The sequence below is a fragment of the Melozone crissalis genome, unplaced genomic scaffold, assembly GCF_028551555.1.
Source record: "Melozone crissalis strain CALT ecotype California unplaced genomic scaffold, PUWL_Pcris_2 ptg000006l_1, whole genome shotgun sequence".
Classification (NCBI taxonomy): domain Eukaryota; kingdom Metazoa; phylum Chordata; class Aves; order Passeriformes; family Passerellidae; genus Melozone; species Melozone crissalis.
This window is the reverse complement of record NW_026535784.1, coordinates 38,502,372-38,519,743: the sequence shown is the minus strand read 5'-3', so window position 1 is coordinate 38,519,743 and position 17,372 is coordinate 38,502,372. Positions and strand designations below refer to the sequence as shown.

Sequence of the window (17,372 nt, the reverse complement as noted above, 5' to 3'; positions counted from 1 at the left end):
AAAGATCAGAACCCCAGAGCCAGGCAAGGAGACTTGTTCCTCACCATCCTGTCCTCAGCTAAACCTGGGCTTGGCCTTCTTGCAGCAACCTTGTCCCACCTCCCAGCAAAGGTGTCAGGAAGCTTTGAGCAGGGTTTGGTGACAAGATATGGGGCTGAAAGTTGGCATGTGCGACAGGGCTGCTGTCAGGCTGAGCATGGGCTATGGCATTTGCAGGTGGGGAGGTCCTGAATTCCTTCTCCGTTGCCTCCAGGACTCATGGATAAGTCGCAGAGCCTGGGAGAGCAGCACAAGGCAGGACCTTCCTGCAGCCTTCTGCTGCTCCCCAGTGGCGGCGCGGAGAGGCACCACAGGCGGATCCTGGACGGGAGACGGGGAGGGAGCTGCGGCATCTCGAAGTGGAGGCCGTGATTTCTTTCTCCGTCTTCCCCAGATCTCACAGTTGATTCTCAGCGGGCTGGGGAACAGTAGGGCGACAAGGATGTGGGGGAGATACAATCACAAGCCTAGAGTTTTTTGCAAATAAGCAAACACTTTTGGAACCTTTCAGGGCAGTAGACAGTACCTTGTGCATTTATTTCCCCAAATCAATGAAAGCTCAAAACGGTCTCATTTTCCTTATCCTGATAATTCACTGGCTTCTTAAAAAGATCTTCCTACCTGGTTGTGTTCTGAAATAAAAAGCATGATGGCAAACACATCAAATTTCCAACCTGCCTAGGGTGTTGAAAGCAGTGTGGCAGAGAACAAAAAATTGTTTCCTCAGTGTATTCATAAAATTAGTCCTCCAAATTGTCTGAATGTTGTTCCTTTCAAACCCCTTGTAATCAAGGGAAATAATACTGTGGTAAACAACACTATTCCTTAAGCATCTTGCCAGGCTGTATCACAGCAGGTGCTAAACTTGTTTGTAAACTTGAATTTTTCAAGGCTGTTTGGCGTTTGGGACGTTGGAGCACTTACCCACACACATATCTGTGTTGTGCTCCTCCTGCCTGTGCTGAGGCTCTTGGAGGCTGGAGGTGCCACTTGTGAGACTACTCTGTTGCTCATTAAATGCCCCTGAGGCAGATGCTGCCATCATCCCTGTTTGCTTTTGCTGGGCACTGAGCTGGCCATGAGGGTGTACATTGGAGGGACATTTGAGCAAAAAAAAAAGACAATGCTGCTAAGAGAGCAAAGTAGGAAAATGGCAAATGAAAGAGAATGTCTCCAGCCATTTCCTACCCCTCTAGCAGAGCATCTGTCACTCACTTTGCAAGGCTGTCTGGGACAGAGTTACTGAGATTGCCTGATTTGTCAGGGACCAGACCAGGGCACCACTCTGCAAGTCTCATGGAAGTGTTGGTATCAGTGTGGCTGTGGGCCAGACCCCGAAATAGGAGTTGTAGTTCTTGGAGGCACAGTGTTGGAAAAGGGGTTTTTTTTACCTGGAAAAAGCTTCAGCATTTGAAAAATAGTTTGTAATGCTCTCCATTTTTTTTTTTTTAAATTTAAGCACTTAATAAGATGATTTCCTAGGAAGAAACAGGTATTTAATGAAATCCAGTTTTCCCACTGGCATAAATTTTAGTCAACAGACTGCAGGCAGTTTAATTTTGAGCAGAGTCAGGCCACACAGCACAGAGGCAAGTACAGCTGTCCTTTCTTTATGGAAACAAGATTGCAGAAGCTTGATAACTGATATGAGGCAGAGTGTCCCACAGAATTTTTGTTGTCTATTTTTTTTAACAGCATGGTGTCCCTTATCTTTAGGAAAAGAATGCTTAAAAGTGGCTGGAAAGGAACAGGAATACAGCAATAACAGACAAGGATGTGATCAATCATACAGCAGAAAAGATACATGTAATTTTCTATTAACAATATAAAATCAATAATACTCTTTAATGTGAAACTGCCTTTGAGTGTTTGAAAAAAAAATGTTGCTGCACTTGGAATAGTTAAAGGTGTTATTGGGACATGGTGCTGGACTTTTTTATAGCATATTTCATCCTCTGTTCATGTCAGCACAGATTTGCTCCCTCTCATTTTGGTCCCAGCATTCTCCAATCATCAACATCCCCTTAGATTTGGAAGCAAGGAAGGGAGAATCTAAATGTCAGTGAGAAAAGGAAACTTCTCTACTAATGCAACTGTAAAGAAAAAACCAGAAAATATTTCAAAAATTTCTCCTGAAGTCCAGGAAAATAATAACCAGTACATCATAGAGAAGAAGTCACTGTAGGTACATATAAATATAGTTATGTACAGTGGGCTATTGTCTATACGTACATATAACCTGTATGCTCTTTTATCTATACACGTGTTTAAAATACTTGGACTTTAAATCATGCTTCTAAAAAAGTCTCCTGCATTTCAAGAGGCTGGCCACACCATGTATCCTTTCCCTCACTGCTGCCCCAGCTCCCCAAGCTGATGCCCAGGTGCACTGGACATTTCTACTGTACCCACTAACTTCTGGACCCTTTTTCACAGTCCCTCTGCTGCCACTTGTGCTTCCCAGCCAGCCAGTGTGAGGAGTTACTGCTTTGGTGGTGTGGGTGCACTGTGGGGTGGCAGAGCTGGGGTACAGGGCAGATCCCCATGGTCCTAACACAAATCTCAGCATTGTTCTACAGGTGTGAGGAGGGCATGGGAGCTTTCTGGGTACTTCTCTGTCCTTTCTACTCTCTCCTTTGACCACTAGGAACCACTTTGCCTGGTGTTCCTGCCACAAGGATGCTTATGGTCCCTGGGATGTGCACAGTTGTGTTTCCTGGGGAAGTCAGTTGCCCAGAGCTACTGGGATGCTGCCCAGAGAGACAGCTGGGTGTAGGTAGCACACCTTGGGACAAATGTCATGCCACTGGCCTGGGGAATCTCCCTTGTGCCAGTGCACAGGCCCTCCTGACCCAGAGCTGTGCAACACCCTGGTCTTTCCATCTGCCTGAGAGTGTCTCTGCCCTGAGCTTCCAGCTAACTTGGCTGTGTCAGAGCCCCTCCTGGGCCAGCCCTGTGGCTGGTTCCATCTCTTCCCCAGCACACAGGAGATCATCCTGGAGCTTTCCTTTTCTGAGCAAGCCAGAAAACGTGCACATGCCAGAAGGTCTCACAGAAAGACAGTGGTGTCAGTAAGTGTGCACCTACTGCAGCAGCTTTCTAGGCTCAGCTCTCACGCAGGGATGTTTGATGGGAAGGCTGGAAAGGATGAGTGCACAGCACCCACAGGCTATGGATGTGCTTGGAGTACAGACCAGTCTTGGGGGTGCATGGACACTCATGCCACCACCCGCAGCTGGCCGGGAGACAAGCCAACAGGGCAGCACAGCGGCAGTTTCCCCCGGGTGTGTAGCGAGAAGTCCGCAAGCTCCCGTGCCCCGGGGCCATCTCCGCGGCTTGGGCGATCCCCCCGCTTTGCCTGGTGGCTGGGACTCCTTTCCCAGGCAGTGGCAGGTGCCTTATCCTCTGGCCGGGCAGTTTTCCTCCCCCAGCTGCTGCTCTCGCTCTCCTTGTTGTGCTCCAGCGGCTCTTTCACAGCGCTCAAGGTCGAGGCCGGCGGGCTGGGGGGTGCGCAGCCCCCTGTTTTCGGGGGGTGCCCCCGCGTTCAAGGCTGTCGCTGCCTTCCCACGGCCGCCGCAGGTGCTGCGGGCCCGGTTCTCACGGCAGGCTCTCACAACAACCCCCGCCAGGCGGGACGAGGCGGGGAACGGGGAACGGGGGTCCCCCCGTGCCCCTCGGCTCTCGGCGGGCGGTGGGTCCCAAGAGCGCCCGGCCCGGACCGCAGCTGCCCCGCCCGAGGCCGGCGACCCCCGTGTCCCGGCCGGGGCTCCCCGGGGCAGCGCGGCGCAGCCCCCGCGGCGGCGGGGCGGGCGGGGGTCTCGGCGGGCGGTGCCCGCGGTGCCCAATGGCCGCCCGCGCCAGGACATAAAAGCGGCGGCCGCGGCTCCACACTCCCTCCGCCGGCCGGGCCCCCCGGAGCCGCCCCTTCCCGCCGCCTCCGCCGCCGCCATGGGCCGCCCCCCGCCGCCGCTCCGCCGGGCGCTCGTCTTCCTCAGCATCCTCCTGCCGCCGCTGCTGCCGCTGGCCGGGAGCGCCGCTGGCGCCGGGACACGCCGCGCCCGTGAGCCAGGACCGAGGGGGGCGGGCGGTGGGGGGAAAATCCCTGCCCCATTCCCAGGGGCTGCGGTGGGCGCCCGCCGCATCAGGGAAGCTTGCTCATCCCCCCGCGATGGGCAGTGGGGGGTCCCCTGCCACTGAGGATGACCCCGTTTTACTCATCTCCCGCTGGTGTGTCCTTGACGCCTGTGCATACTTGTCACCCTGACAGTATGGGGACCTCTGCGTCCCGAGGGGCCCTGTGCTGCTGCCTAAAAGGCTTGGGGGGGGTCCCTGCCTTCCCTGAGCGGGGACGAGAGGTGCAGTTCTCCTTCCAGCCTCAGAGGAGATCCAGAAGTGCCCTGGATGGGACTGGTCCCTCCCCGTACTGGGCTATGCCGGGACCCCCAGGCGCGGAGCTGCAGGGGGCTGCGCAGGTGGATGCCCGCTGCGGCCGCCCCGCCTGATCCCGGGCCCGGCTCCCTCTCTCCCACAGCGGCTGCCAGCCCCACGTGTGCAGCCTCACGCCAGGCCGCCTGCGTTTCCGGCTGCATCCCCGTTCCCTGGCTCTGCGATGGCGAGCAGCAGTGTCCTGACGGCACGGACGAGCAGTGCGGTGAGTGGCACCCATCCGCTGTCATGGGCGGCCTGGGGAGCTGTGCTGCACAGACATCTAGGGACCCTGGTGCTCTGGGGAGTGGTGGGGAAGGACAGGACAGAGGCACCTCAGTCTTTGCCGGCTCTGCCTGTGTAGCTTCCTGCAGGGACATATGTGCTCCAGAGATCCTTAGGAATATCTGTGGCATGAGAACACATCCTGGAACTCTGCGCTCCTTGGGCACTGCCTGCACCTGTCCCGTGCCAGGATGAAGCAGACCCTTGTTGTTCTGCTGCAGCAGCAGGTCCCAGTGACTGCGTGCTGTCCCTGCAGATGTTGCCTGCGGTGGGGACCCCCATGTGTGGCAGTGTGACGATGGCCGGTGTGTTTCTAGCAGCTGGCGCTGCGATGGTGCTGCTGACTGCCTGGATGGCTCTGATGAGCAGGACTGTGGTATGAACTCTCTGCTGGGGCTGAGTGGGGGTGGCTGGGGGTGCAGGGCAGGCTGGTGAGTGCTGCGCTGTTTCCTCAGTGTGCGGGTCAAAGAAGGTGCAGTGTCCTGGCACCCACCACTGCATCCCGCACTGGGAACTGTGCGATCGGCACCAAGACTGTGAGGATGGCTGGGATGAGGAGGGGTGTCCCCAGCAGCCCTGCCTGCCTGGGCAGTGGCAGTGCAGGAACAGGGTGTGCATCATGGCTGAGTGGAAGTGCAATGGGATCGACGACTGTGGTGATTCCTCGGATGAAGATGTCTGCGGTAAGCAAGAACACTGGATGCTCCTCCATAGGGTGAGACCTGTCTGGGCCATGTGTGAATTAGGGAGTGCTTTGTTCTCCTGGGCCCCAGCTTCCCTTGGGATGGTGGCAAGCTTGCCAGAAAGCTGCTGATGCTTTGCAGGGCCTCCCCATGAGGCTGGGACCCAGGGTATTGGTGTGCCCTGCTGACATGAGCTGTGTGTGCCATAGCTCCCTGTACGCCTGGCATGGTGCGGTGCGATGAAGGCAAGTGTATCCTGGAGTCCCTGATGTGCGATGACAAGGATGACTGCCTGGATGGCACGGATGAGCCCAGCACATGTGGTAAGTTACACACAGCTGCTGGCTGATGCCCATCTGGGAGGGGAGCCACAGAGTTGTCCTGCCTCATGTCACCCTTTGCTGCATCCCCACAGGTCGGAGCTGCTTTGTACGCAACGGGGGCTGTGCAGAGACGTGTACTGACACGCACTGGGGAGTGCAGTGCTCCTGTGGGGCTGGCTGGGTGCTGCAGGCAGATGGGCAAAGCTGTGCTGGTAAGGAGAGGTCAGGGTGCGTGTGCTTCCATGACGTGTGGCCTTGGCCACTGACAGCAGCGTCTCCACAGAGCCCATGCTTCTGGGGAAGCACCTGCCTCTGCCCTGCTCCTGCCTGTGTGTCCTGTAAAGATTGTATCTAGATAATGTCCCAGCAGCAGCTGGTGCATTTTGGGGCTGAGGCCCATGTTCTGTTATCTAGGCAGCTTGCCTGTAGTCCCAGGGAAGCAGTGGCAATGCTGTCTGGGGCAGCTCTGTGGCAGACTGCTGATCTCACCTATCTGTGCAGATGTGGACGAGTGCTCCCTGGAGTATGGACCCTGCAGCCAGCTGTGCACCAACACTCCGGGCACTTTCAGCTGTGCCTGTCTCCAGGGCTACACCCTGCGGCATGGTACCGCCTGCGAAGTGACAGGTAGGGAGAGGAGGGGAGCCCAGGCTGTACCCCCCAGCCATGTCACTGTCCCTGACGGGAGTGCCCTCCCCAGCCATGTCCCTGGTCAATGAGTGACCTTCCTCTCACTCTGGCAGACAATTCAACACAGATCCTGGTGGCCGTGGGGCAGGACCTGGCCCTTCTGGATGTACGGACCCAAGCCTACCGGCCCCTGCTCTCCACTGAGACAGAACCCCGCGCCCTGGTGTACGACCTGCTCCGAGAAACCTACTACTGGCTGACAGAGGATGGAGAGCTCCGTGTCCACCACCCGGGGAAAGACACACAGCCTCTCTATGCAGGTGAGCAGGACCAAGCGTGCTGGGTGCTGTAGCAGGGCTGAGATGGGTGCTGAGAGCTGGCCTGCCACCCCAGTACTGCTCTTCCTGTATAGAGGAAGGGGCAGCCCAAGTTGGTCACACAGTCTGGAGCAGGTGTGCCTTAAAACTGATCTGTCTCTACAGATGCCGGAGAGGTGAACAGCATCTCTGTGGACTGGTTCACAGGGCAGCTGTACTGGGCCAGCAGCCATCCTCCAGCCATCTGTGCAGGGCTGGGTGATGGCCGTGGTTACGTGACAGTGCTGGGGAAGGACATTGCACCAGAGCAGCTGACAGTGAATCCAGGTGCAAGGTGAGCAATGAATGAGCCCAGGCTTCTGGGATTGCAATGCTGGTGGTGCCTGCTGTGGGGCCATGGCAGCACTGGTGTTATCCTGTGAAGTGGGTGCTGAATGCCTGCTCCCAGGTCCCTGTACTGGGTCAACCGTGGACAGAGGGGCCGGACAGTCATTGCTGCAGCTGGCATGGATGGCTCAAACCGGAGGGAGCTCACAGTTGTGTCCATGGAGGAGCCTGTGGGGTTGAGCCTGGACCATGTGGCTGGCAGGCTGTACTGGATCAGCGAGTACAAGGAGGTAGGGATGGGGGGCAGCAGAGCTCTCTCACAGCCAGGGAGATGATGAGGTGGGAGTTGGGAGGGTGGCCCTTGTTCCCCTGTGTCCATGGCCAAAGCATGGGAGGGAGCAGGGAGCAGTGCCTAGGTCTGGCATACATCCCTGGGCTGGGAGGAGAAGCGCCAAGGTGTGGGGATGCTACATAGCTACCATGCCTTGCCTTGTCCCCAGTCCATCGAGACCCTGCGGGTGGACGGCAGCGGGCGCCACTCCTTCCACGCTGTTTTGCGGAGCCACACGGAGCCGCTGGGCCTGGCTGTGTTTGAGAGCCGGTTCTTCTGGACCGATGGCACAGAGCTGGTGTCAGCCACCTGGGCCTCTCCCCAGGAGCATGCAGTGCTGCTCCGTGCCTCTATCTCAGCTTTCACTGTGCTGCATGCCCTGCAGCAGCCTCCCAGTGAGTACCTGCAGGTGCTGCACTGCTGCAAGGCTGGCAGTATGGCAGCAACCCCTGCTACATCCCTGGGTTCTGGGGAAGGCTCACTGAGTTCTGGAGCTCACCAGGTCCTGCCTGATGGTTTGCCTGATGCTGTGATGAAGGGTTGTGGGGTTGGTACAGAGGGGACCTATAAAACTGTAGGAAAGGCCATGGCTTTGGGTAGACCTGAGTCCCCTTAACTCACATGACATTGCTACCCTGCCTCCAGCCCTTATCCAGTCCCAGGACAGCCTGTGGTTTTTGGAGACTGGGAGAGATACTGGGGTCATGACTATCTGAGCTTTTAACATCCTCTTGCTCCCAGGGGACACTGCTGCATGTGCTCTGGGCCTGTGCAGTCACCTTTGCCTCCTGTCCCCTGTGCATCCTCGAGGCTACAAGTGTGCATGTCCAGAGGGCCTCTTCCTCCTGCCCTCGGGGAAGTGTGCAGGTGAGCAGGGTCTGGCTCTCTGGAGTGGTATACATCCATGTGGGAGTTGAAGAAGGGCCATAATGGGCTGTGGCTTTGGGATGAGGTCCCCAGCACACATCAGTGCTGTGACATTTCTCTCTCATTTCTCTCTCATTTCTGTCTTGGTTCATTCTGGTGACCCCATTCAGTATCCCTGGGGCCGTGCTCACACACTGCCCTTATGCTCTGCAGAGCTGTCCATCGTGTATGCATCAGGAAAGGCCATCTCCCTGGTGCATGTGGGCCCTGGAGCACACACCAAACTGGTGCAGGAGTGGCAGGAGCCCTTCCACCTGCAAGATGTTGACTGGCAGAGGTCAGTGCTCTATGGGACAGATGACCGTGGGACTCTCCTGCGTGTTGTGGGCTACCCTGGTTGGAGAGAGGCCATTGTGACTGGGATGCCAGGTGAGATCTATAGATAGAGGTAGAGGGCACATTTCCTTTCCTGATACTTCCTGATGCCTGAGGATCTCCTGGGTGCAGAGCATAGTGGTCTGAGCAGCCTGAGTGGTCTGTGCAGAGCACAGTGAGGCCACGTCGAGGCAGTGGGCAGCTGTACCCTGGGTTTAGGGTCTAGGGGCACTCAGGCAGAGGTGCAGGGTCATGGGACAGCCTCGTAACTGCTTGCCTGCTCTTGCCAAGTCTGCTCTGCCCGTGTGGACATCCGCTCGGGGGACCTGTACTGGCTCGCATGTAACCGGAGGGACATCGGGGTGATCCGAGCGTCTGACAAGGCTCCACGCATCCTGCACCGGGCTCGCAGCAGCATCCAGCACCTCTTCTTGGACTGGCAGCGTGACACTCTGTACTGGCTGGCCCGCGGGCAACCCCTGCAGGCGCTGAGCCTGGCAGGGGGTGCTCCGTGGGATGTCTGGAATGAGACATGGCCTGGAGACCTGCCTGCAGCCATGGACAGCAGAGCCTTCAGTGTGCTCTGGAGCTCAGCCCTGGGTGAGCCCTGCTGGTGTCTGAAGCAGGGAGGGGAGGTGGTGGATGTAGGAGGGGTGATCAGCCATGCCCCACATGCAGCAGTTCCCTGCCTGGGCAGTGGGATGCTCGTGGGGCAGACTCGGGACCCTGGCCTCAGCCATGAGGTCCCTGCCATAGCTGTGGGCTGTGGGGTGCAGGGTGAGCCATGGGGGGTGTGGGCAGGCACAGGTCCTGCCATGCCTCTGCCTCACAGGCCTGCAGGCGCTGAGTCTGACCAAGCGGCAAGCAGTCACCCTGGCACCCAGCTGGTCCCATGGCCTCGTGGCCACCTTTGAGCCGTACCTGGTGTCAGCAAATGGGACAGCTCTGCTGCTGTGGGACCGGAGGACGCTGGCCCTCGTGCTGTCCCTGCCGGCACCAGGTGTGCAGGGAGTGGTGGCCTTCGTGGGCTCAGAGCTGCAGGCTGGTAAGAGAGGCCATGGCTTTGTGCCTGGTGTTGCTGCTGTACCTGACGGGGCTGGGTGGCCCGTGCTACTCTGAGCTGCGGCAGGGTGCTGGTCATGTGGGGTGCTCTGGGAGGTACCTGGAGTGCAGGGAGGGTATGGTCCCAACAAATCCCAAATCCTCTGCCAGTGCCACCAAGCAAAGAGTCTGCCGTGCCACTCCTTCCACCTGTGACCACCACTGCGAGGACAACCACAAGCACCACTGCTGCTCGGCTTACCACCCCCACAACACCACCACCAAGCCAGACCAGCACTGCACTCCGCACTACTCCTGCACCAACCAGCAAGGCTACTACATCACAAACTACCACCAGACAGTCCACCACCTCTGCACCAACAACTGCCCAGACCACACTGACCAAGACTACCACTGTGCAGCCAGTCACCAGCACCACTCGATCTTTTACAACTAAGATCACTGCCCCACAGGCAACCACAACGACCCCACGCTCAAACAGTTCTGCACGGGTGGTGACACCTACCCTACCCCTCCAGTCCAGCACTGCACACCCCCTGACCCCCATTCTCCATCTGTCCTGTTCTCGCACGCATGTGCCCTGCCGTGATGGCACTGGGTGTGTGGCCCAGGAGTACCTGTGTGATGGGGAGAAGGACTGTGCAGATGGCTCTGATGAGGATGGGTGCGCCCAGCTCTGCAACACCCCAGGTAGGAGCCATTCTTCTGTCCCCTGTGCAAAAGGGATCTGGGTCACCCTGTGCCAGGCCTTCTGGCTGCTTCCTAGTGGGGTTTTTGGGACAGGGTCCTGGTAAAATCCTGGTAAAGTCTGATGCTTGTGATGTGACATACTGGTTCCTTCTGAGCTTGGCACTGGGCTTGAGGTGCTGTTGGAAAAGGATAGAGTTGATCTCACTGCTCATAGTGACCTAGATGTGGCTGAGTTGAGACTGCCACAATCACCTTGCTCAGGACCTAGGCTCCTGGAGATGCATTGTCCAGGAGAGACCAAGCCTTGTCCCTTGTGGGGCCTTTCTAGGTCACTGGAGGGCTAGCAGAGGGTCTGGGCACCTTGGCTGCCTTCTGCAGGCAGTGCAAAGCCCCTTGTCTCCCCAGGGGCCTTTCACTGTGCGAGCGGAGCCGTGTGCGTCGGGGCGGGAGAGCGCTGTGACGGGGTGCCGCAGTGTCCCGACGGCTCGGACGAGACGGGCTGCTGGACCCCCACGCAGGAGTGTGCCCTGCGCTGCGACGCTGCCACCCGCTGCATCCCCAGGAGCTGGCTGTGTGACGGCCATGCCGACTGCCTGGACAGCACGGATGAGCAGGGCTGTGGTAAGGCCCTGGGGCTGAATGGGATGGACTCTTGGGGTTGCCTGACCCACAGGCAGATGCACTAGGTTTCTTGTCCTGGAGCAGGCACTGCCCAGGGCTGCCTGCTGAGAGGATGGGGACAGTGCCCCTGCTCAGCCGTGGCCTTTGCCCACAGTGCTGAAGGAGTGCGGTCCCTCTGAGTTTTCCTGTCGGAGCGGGCAGTGCGTGGCCCTGGCCCTGCACTGCGATGGTGACCGTGACTGCCAGGATGGCTCGGATGAGGAGGGCTGTGCTGTGCCCCGGCCGCTGCTCTGCCGTGAGGGTGAGGTGACGTGTTCCCACAGTGGGGAGTGTGTGCCAGAGGCCTGGCGCTGTGATGGTGCTGCTGACTGTAGAGATGGCTCAGATGAGCAGGTGAGTGGAGCAGTGTGGACACAGCCTGTCCCCACTCAGGCCTGGGAGGGCAGGTAGCCTTTTCCACCCTCTGCCTTGCAGGGCTGCCCTTGGGAGGAAGAGCTGTGTGAGGACCAGCAGTGGGGCTGCTCCCGTGGCCGTGAGTGCATCCCCGATGTCTGGCGCTGTGATGGAGAGACTGACTGCACTGATGGCAGTGATGAGGCTGGCTGTGAGCAACACCTTTATTTTATTCCCTGTCTCACCCCGGGGTGGCTGGTGGGTGCCCAGCATGGAGGGAGATGGGTATGTGTCTGTGCTGAGATTAAGGGCCCATGTGCTGGCTGTGGCTGCCTATTCCAAGCAGCTCCAGGTCCTGAGTAGCTGTTCTCCCTGCAGGGACCAGTGGCCTTTGGATTAATATAGCCTGAAGCCAGGCTACTGGCACAGCTCTGGCTGCAGTGAGCTCTGAGCAGCCTCTGGGAGCAGCTAAATCTGCCCCAAATGAGCAGAAGGAGGTGGTGGATGAGGCTCAGGGCAGCCTTCCCCCCATGTCCCCGCAGGCCACCCTGCTCCTTGCCAGAGTAATGAGTACCCCTGTGGGCTGGGGTCCTGCCTGAATGCATCCCTGGTGTGCAACGGCCGGCAGGACTGCGCGGATGGCTCAGACGAGGGCGGGAACTGCTCTGTGCCCTGCCAGCGGTCCTGCAGTCATCTCTGCTACCCCTCGCCCCAGGGCCCTGTGAGTGCCAGCAGCCCTGGGGCAGGGGCTTGTCATGCCATGATGCCCTGCTCCAGCTGCAGAAGGGAGCTTCATGTCCCCAGGGTGGGCAGCTGATGGTTCTTTTCCCCCCAGCGGTGCTGGTGTGGCCCAGGTTATCGCCTTGCTGCGGATGGTCTGTCCTGCATGGACATAGACGAGTGCACGGAGTGGGACAAGGGAGCCTGCAGCCAGACATGCCTCAATGCTCCGGGGTCCTACAGCTGTGGCTGTCTCCCTGGCTACCTGCTGGAGCCTGATGGCCACACCTGCAAACTCACTGGTAAGTCCTGGGGTGGCCAAGCAGCGCTGAGGTTGGCCCTGGCCCTCTAAGATACACTGGGAGCTGGTGGATACTTGTCCTCCTGCCCATGGGAAACCTCATAGTCCTGTGGATGAGCTGGGTCCCAGCAAGCTCCAATGCCTGTGAGTGCTGTGTCCTTTGCCTGCATGTGCTGGGACCGTGGGACCATTAGTGCTGAGCAGGGTCCGTATGGCTCTGTGTTACCCCAGGACCAGAGCCCAAGCTGCTGGTGGCTGTGCAGTCCGAGGTGCTGTCCTATGGCCTGCGGAGTGGCCATGAGGAGGTGGTGCTGGCCACTGACAAGGATCGTGTTGTCTTCTCACTCGACTATGACTTGGTGGAGAGGAAAGTCTTCTGGATGGACCTGGCCACAGAGAGCATCCGCTGGCAGGACCTCAGCTCGGGAAAGAAGGGCACATTGGTGAAAGGTAGGCTGTGACAACATGGCTGGCCTCCCCCACTGTGCAGTCTCCAGGTTGCAGAGGGGTGCCAAGCTCTGATCCCTTATGTGGAGAAACACTAGTGGGAGCAAGGTTGGGAGGAGCCAGAGCTTCTGGGATGGAGGGATCTGGGCTGGGAGCATTATGCCAAAGGGCTGTACAGTTGTCACCCCACACAGGTGCTGCCTCTTGAATGCATTTCAGGTGTGAGATCAGACTGTATAGCAGTGGACTGGCTTGGGAGAAACCTGTACTGGACAGATGGGGTAGCAGGGCAGGTTCTGGCTACTCGTTTGGGGGCTGCCTGGCAAGGGATACCAGAGTACACTGTGGTGATGGATGGAGACCTGGACCAGCCCCACTCCCTGGTGCTCCAGCCTCTGGCAGGGTAAGTCTGGGACAAGAGGACATGAGGACCTCCTTACCATCCCTGCCCTGCCCCATTTTCCTCTGTGGAGGCAGATGAGAGGCTGGGGAAGAGGGAGGATGGCCTCACCTTGGTGCTGTGGGGACTGCATGACAGGAGAAGAAAGAGCCCAGATACCTGTCCCTGCCCTGCATGGAGCTCTCAATGCACCCATGATGAGATGGGAAGCTCCAGGCTGCTTTTCTGGGCTGCCTTGGTGCTGGGTTGATGCTGTGTCAGGTCCATAGGTTCATACCTGCCTTCCCACTAGGCTGATGTACTGGTCAGAGGTGGGGAGCCACTCACGGCTGATGGAGGCCAGCATGGATGGGAGTTGGCGGCACGTGCTGCTGGCCCAGGGACTGGGCTGGCCCACAGCACTGGCCCTCGACCTCCCCACCCAGAGGATCTTCTGGCTGGATGAGAAGCTGGGCAGTGTCGGTTCTGCACGTCTGGATGGCAGCGGTGTGAAGGTGTGGTGGGGCACTGGTGGTGGGCTCTGATGGGGACTGGGATGGGCACTGACAGCCTCTCTGACAGGTCCTGAAGCTGCACTGGGTCCGGAGCCCCTTTGCAGCAGCTGTGTGCGAGGGGCAGCTCTACTGGTCGGAGAGGAAGACATGGTCCGTGCAGCAGGTGGACAAGGCCAGCGGCAAGAACAGGACTGTGCTGCTCAAACGGCACGGGCAGCCCCATGGCGTCCAGGTACCTTCTTGGGGAAACCCGAGCCCTGCTGTGGCAGCTCTGCTAATCTCCCATCCTGCACAGTACTGCTGTCCTCTGAGCGAAGAGGCACTGGGAGCTATACCCCCATCCCAGTGGTCTTTGAGCAGCAGTCTCTGTGGCCAAGTGTCTCTGGTCCCCTGGGACCATCTCTGCCTCACCATCCTGCCCTGAGCTGGGCTGCGTGTGGGCCCTGGGAGCACAGTGTGCTGTCAGTCGTGCTCAGCTCTGCCGGCGCGTGCTGACGGAGCTGAGGCTGAGCCCGCTGTCCCGCAGGTGATGCACCCAGCCCTGCGCCCCGTGGCCCCCAACCCGTGTGAGGCGCGCGGCTGCTCCCACCTGTGCCTGCTGAGCGCCAGGCACACGGGGCAGTGCCGCTGCCCCGCCGGGCTGATGCTGGCCGCCAACGAGACCACCTGCCTGCCCATCCGTGATTCGGCCTTTGCCCTCCTGGTGTCACCGGCAGCTGTGGCACAGGTACCGCCCTCTGGAACCAGCCCTAGGGGCTGCTGTTCTTGCCACTGTCGGGGAAGAGGGGTCCACATCCTAGTGCTGCCTCCTTCCTCTAGGTCTACCTGAAGGACCTGCCCACATCAGCTGGATCCCAAGGGCTTCCCCCACACCGGGCCCTGCCTTTGGCCAAGGTGAGCCGCCTGACAGCAGTTGACTACGCAGTGAAAGACAAGAGTTTGTACTTTGCAGAAGTGGGAGGCAATTCCATTGGACTGCTGCGCCTGAAGGACTGGGGACGGCTGTCCTGGAAGAAGGCAGTAGCTGTGGAGGGCACGGTGACATCCCTGGCCTTGGACTGGCTGAGTGGGAACCTTTACTGGATTGGGGGCCAGCCACCCACCATCCATGTGGCAGCTCCCAGGGGGCGGTGGGTCCTGGCACTACTCAGCGAGGGGCTGCAGGGTGCTGCCTGGCTGGCACTGTGTCCTCGTGCTTCCACCATGTGCTTTGTCACAGCAGCTGGCAGCCGTGGGCGTGGTCCCGTGGTGGAGTGTGCGGCCATGGACGGCACTGGCCGCAGAGCGGTCTGGAGGAGAGCCCGAGCTCCCACTGGCCTTGCCTTTGGGGGTGCTGGCACCAGGCTGTACTGGGCAGACCAGGGTGAGTGAGGATGGAGCCGTGGCACTGCGGTGCGGTAGCAGTGGTGGAGGCACTCAGTCTGCAAAGCACAGCCTGGCACAGCCCTGAGGGGCAGCCTGGAGCCCTCTCTGTCACCACACTGATGCCTCTCTGCCTGTGCCTTGCAGAGCGAGGAACCATCAGCAGTGTTGAGCTGGATGGATCCCGCTTCCAGCTGGTGCGGGAAGGGCTGCATGGTCTCTCACTCTTTGCCATAGGAGAAGGCTTTCTGCTCTGGAGCACGACCTCAACCAATGGTAGGTCTGTCTGCTGTGCTTTGCCCAGCTCCTCCTGCTGCACTAGGACATGGGTTCTGCCAGTCCCCGTGGGGTGCAGGCTTGCCCCTCTGTGGGGTCAAGGGCAAGTTAGGGGACCCCCCACCTCCCAGCTCAGGTACCCTTGTGGGAGGAGGTGGAACAGTGCTGACCCCATGTGTCTCCAGGCTCCAGCAGGATCTGGCACAGCCGGCTGGAGCAGGCTGAGAACTGGTGGTTCCCGATGGAGCAGGAGCTGGTAGCCATGAGGATTTACAGCCAGTTCTCACAGGAAGGTGGGTCTGGGACTGCCCCAGCCCAGGGCATCTGCAGGGTTCAGCTGTGCCTTGCAGTGGCCGTGCCAACCAGCGCTGTTTTGGCAGGCACCAATGGCTGTGCAAAGAGCAATGGGGGCTGTGCCCAGCTCTGCCTGCCCAACCCTGCAGGGCGGCAGTGCCGCTGCTCTCCCGGGTACCACCTGGTGCACGGGGCAGCGTGTGCGCTGGCACCGCCTTGCCCCGCCCCGCTGCAGGCCTGCCCCGACCTCCAGAGCTGCATCTCCAGAGAGCAGGTCTGTGATGGGCGCCCCGACTGTGCCGACGGCTCCGATGAGTCTGACTGTGAGTGCCCACCCACAGCCTGGCGTGCCAGGGTCCTGGGCATGGGACAGCCTGCCCAGGCTCGCCCACTTTGGCAAGGGGTCTTACCTGAGTCTCTGCTGATCCATGCCCATCTCTCCAGGCACCTCAGTGAAGGTGGGGACGCAGGTCCCTGCAGTGGCACCATCAGGAATGTCCCACGTAGAACAGGAACCGGTCTCATCCATAGCTGCACCCCAGCCTCGGCAGCCTCACCCCAGCCTATCTGCAGCCCCTGGCCCCCAGGAGCACGGAGAGCCCTTCGTGGTGCCCCCCAGCACGGAGGAGGTGCTGGGGGCTGTGCCCTGCAGCAGCGAGACGTGCAACCTGCGCGGGGACTGTGCCATCGAGGCTGGCCGAGTGACGTGCCACTGCGCCCTGGGCTATCGTGGCGACTACTGTGAGGAGGCCGAGGTGCAGCCCCTGGCAGGACCCATTGTGCTGGGGGTGGCCGTGCTCCTGCTGCTGGCTGCTGCTGCTGTGGGGGCCCTAGCCTACATGCGGAGGCGGGACAGGCGGAGGAGGTGAGCGCTGGGGCTGCACTGGGCCGGGTACAGCTGGGTCTAGAGAGGGACAGGGTCTCCTTGCCCAGGGACAGTGTGGAGTCCTGATGCACTCCCGGGTTATATGGGAAGCTGCAATCACCCCAGCAGGCTGTTAGCAGGGGTTGTGGTAGGACTTTGGGATCTGCCCCATCTCTAGGAGTTGGCCATGCCATTCTCGCTGTGCATTTTTCCCTCTCCAGGACCTCGAGCACTGCTTCCACTCGGGTGCTGACCCTGTACCACCGTGAAAGTGATCCAGAGGAAGAGGATGAGGAGGAGGAAGAGCTTCCCCCCAAGAGTGATACATTTGTGAATGAAGCTTATGAAGGGAAAGAGGTGAGTAGCATCTGGAGCAGGCCCTGCTAGGGACCCCTGCAGTGCCCCAGGGCCCAGTGCTGGCATGGTGCCCACTCCTGAAGCAAGCTCTGCCCTCCTGCTGAAGGAGTGGGGCAAGACCAACAGTGCCTAGAGTCTGACAGGGCTGTCCCACTCTGCCTGTGGCAGAGTCCCACACCCTGTGCTAAGGTGTGGGGTGGGCTTGGAGAGGTTGGGTCAGACTCACCCCTGATACACCCATCTGTGATTTCTGCAGGAGCTGCCAGCCCTGCTGAGGAAAGGACCATCTCACATCAACACCGTAATTTCATAAAGGAACGTTGTGCAGCATCTCTTATGCCTTTGTGGTTTGTGTGTGGGCTGGGGAGGGGAGGTTGGTTTGCTCTTTCTAGATGTCTAAGACCTAGGGAACGTAAGAATGCAGACAAAAAACGTTTGGGAGGTTTATCAGGAAGTCTCCAAGTCCAACACACTCTCTGAGACTGTCC

At 59.3% G+C, this 17,372-nt stretch overlaps 1 protein-coding gene across 1 annotated transcript; it reads left to right on the top strand.

Moving 5' to 3' along the window:
* Nucleotides 1–4,020: 4,020 nt before the first annotated feature.
* LOC128950520 (prolow-density lipoprotein receptor-related protein 1-like) lies at nt 4,021–17,209 on the top strand (the record flags this gene model as incomplete). Its single annotated transcript, XM_054295393.1, has 33 exons — nt 4,021–4,099; nt 4,571–4,690; nt 5,006–5,125; nt 5,205–5,432; nt 5,642–5,755; nt 5,848–5,967; nt 6,257–6,382; nt 6,499–6,705; nt 6,868–7,036; nt 7,151–7,319; nt 7,530–7,755; nt 8,102–8,227; nt 8,441–8,656; nt 8,894–9,202; nt 9,435–9,647; nt 9,815–10,354; nt 10,760–10,975; nt 11,130–11,368; nt 11,450–11,579; nt 11,911–12,089; nt 12,204–12,390; nt 12,621–12,839; nt 13,056–13,239; nt 13,529–13,730; nt 13,798–13,962; nt 14,257–14,457; nt 14,550–15,093; nt 15,240–15,368; nt 15,554–15,661; nt 15,749–15,985; nt 16,107–16,527; nt 16,749–16,884; nt 17,141–17,209. Coding segments are annotated over 33 exons (6,636 nt in total), but the record flags the coding sequence as incomplete, so codon positions are not given.
* Nucleotides 17,210–17,372: the final 163 nt, after the last annotated feature.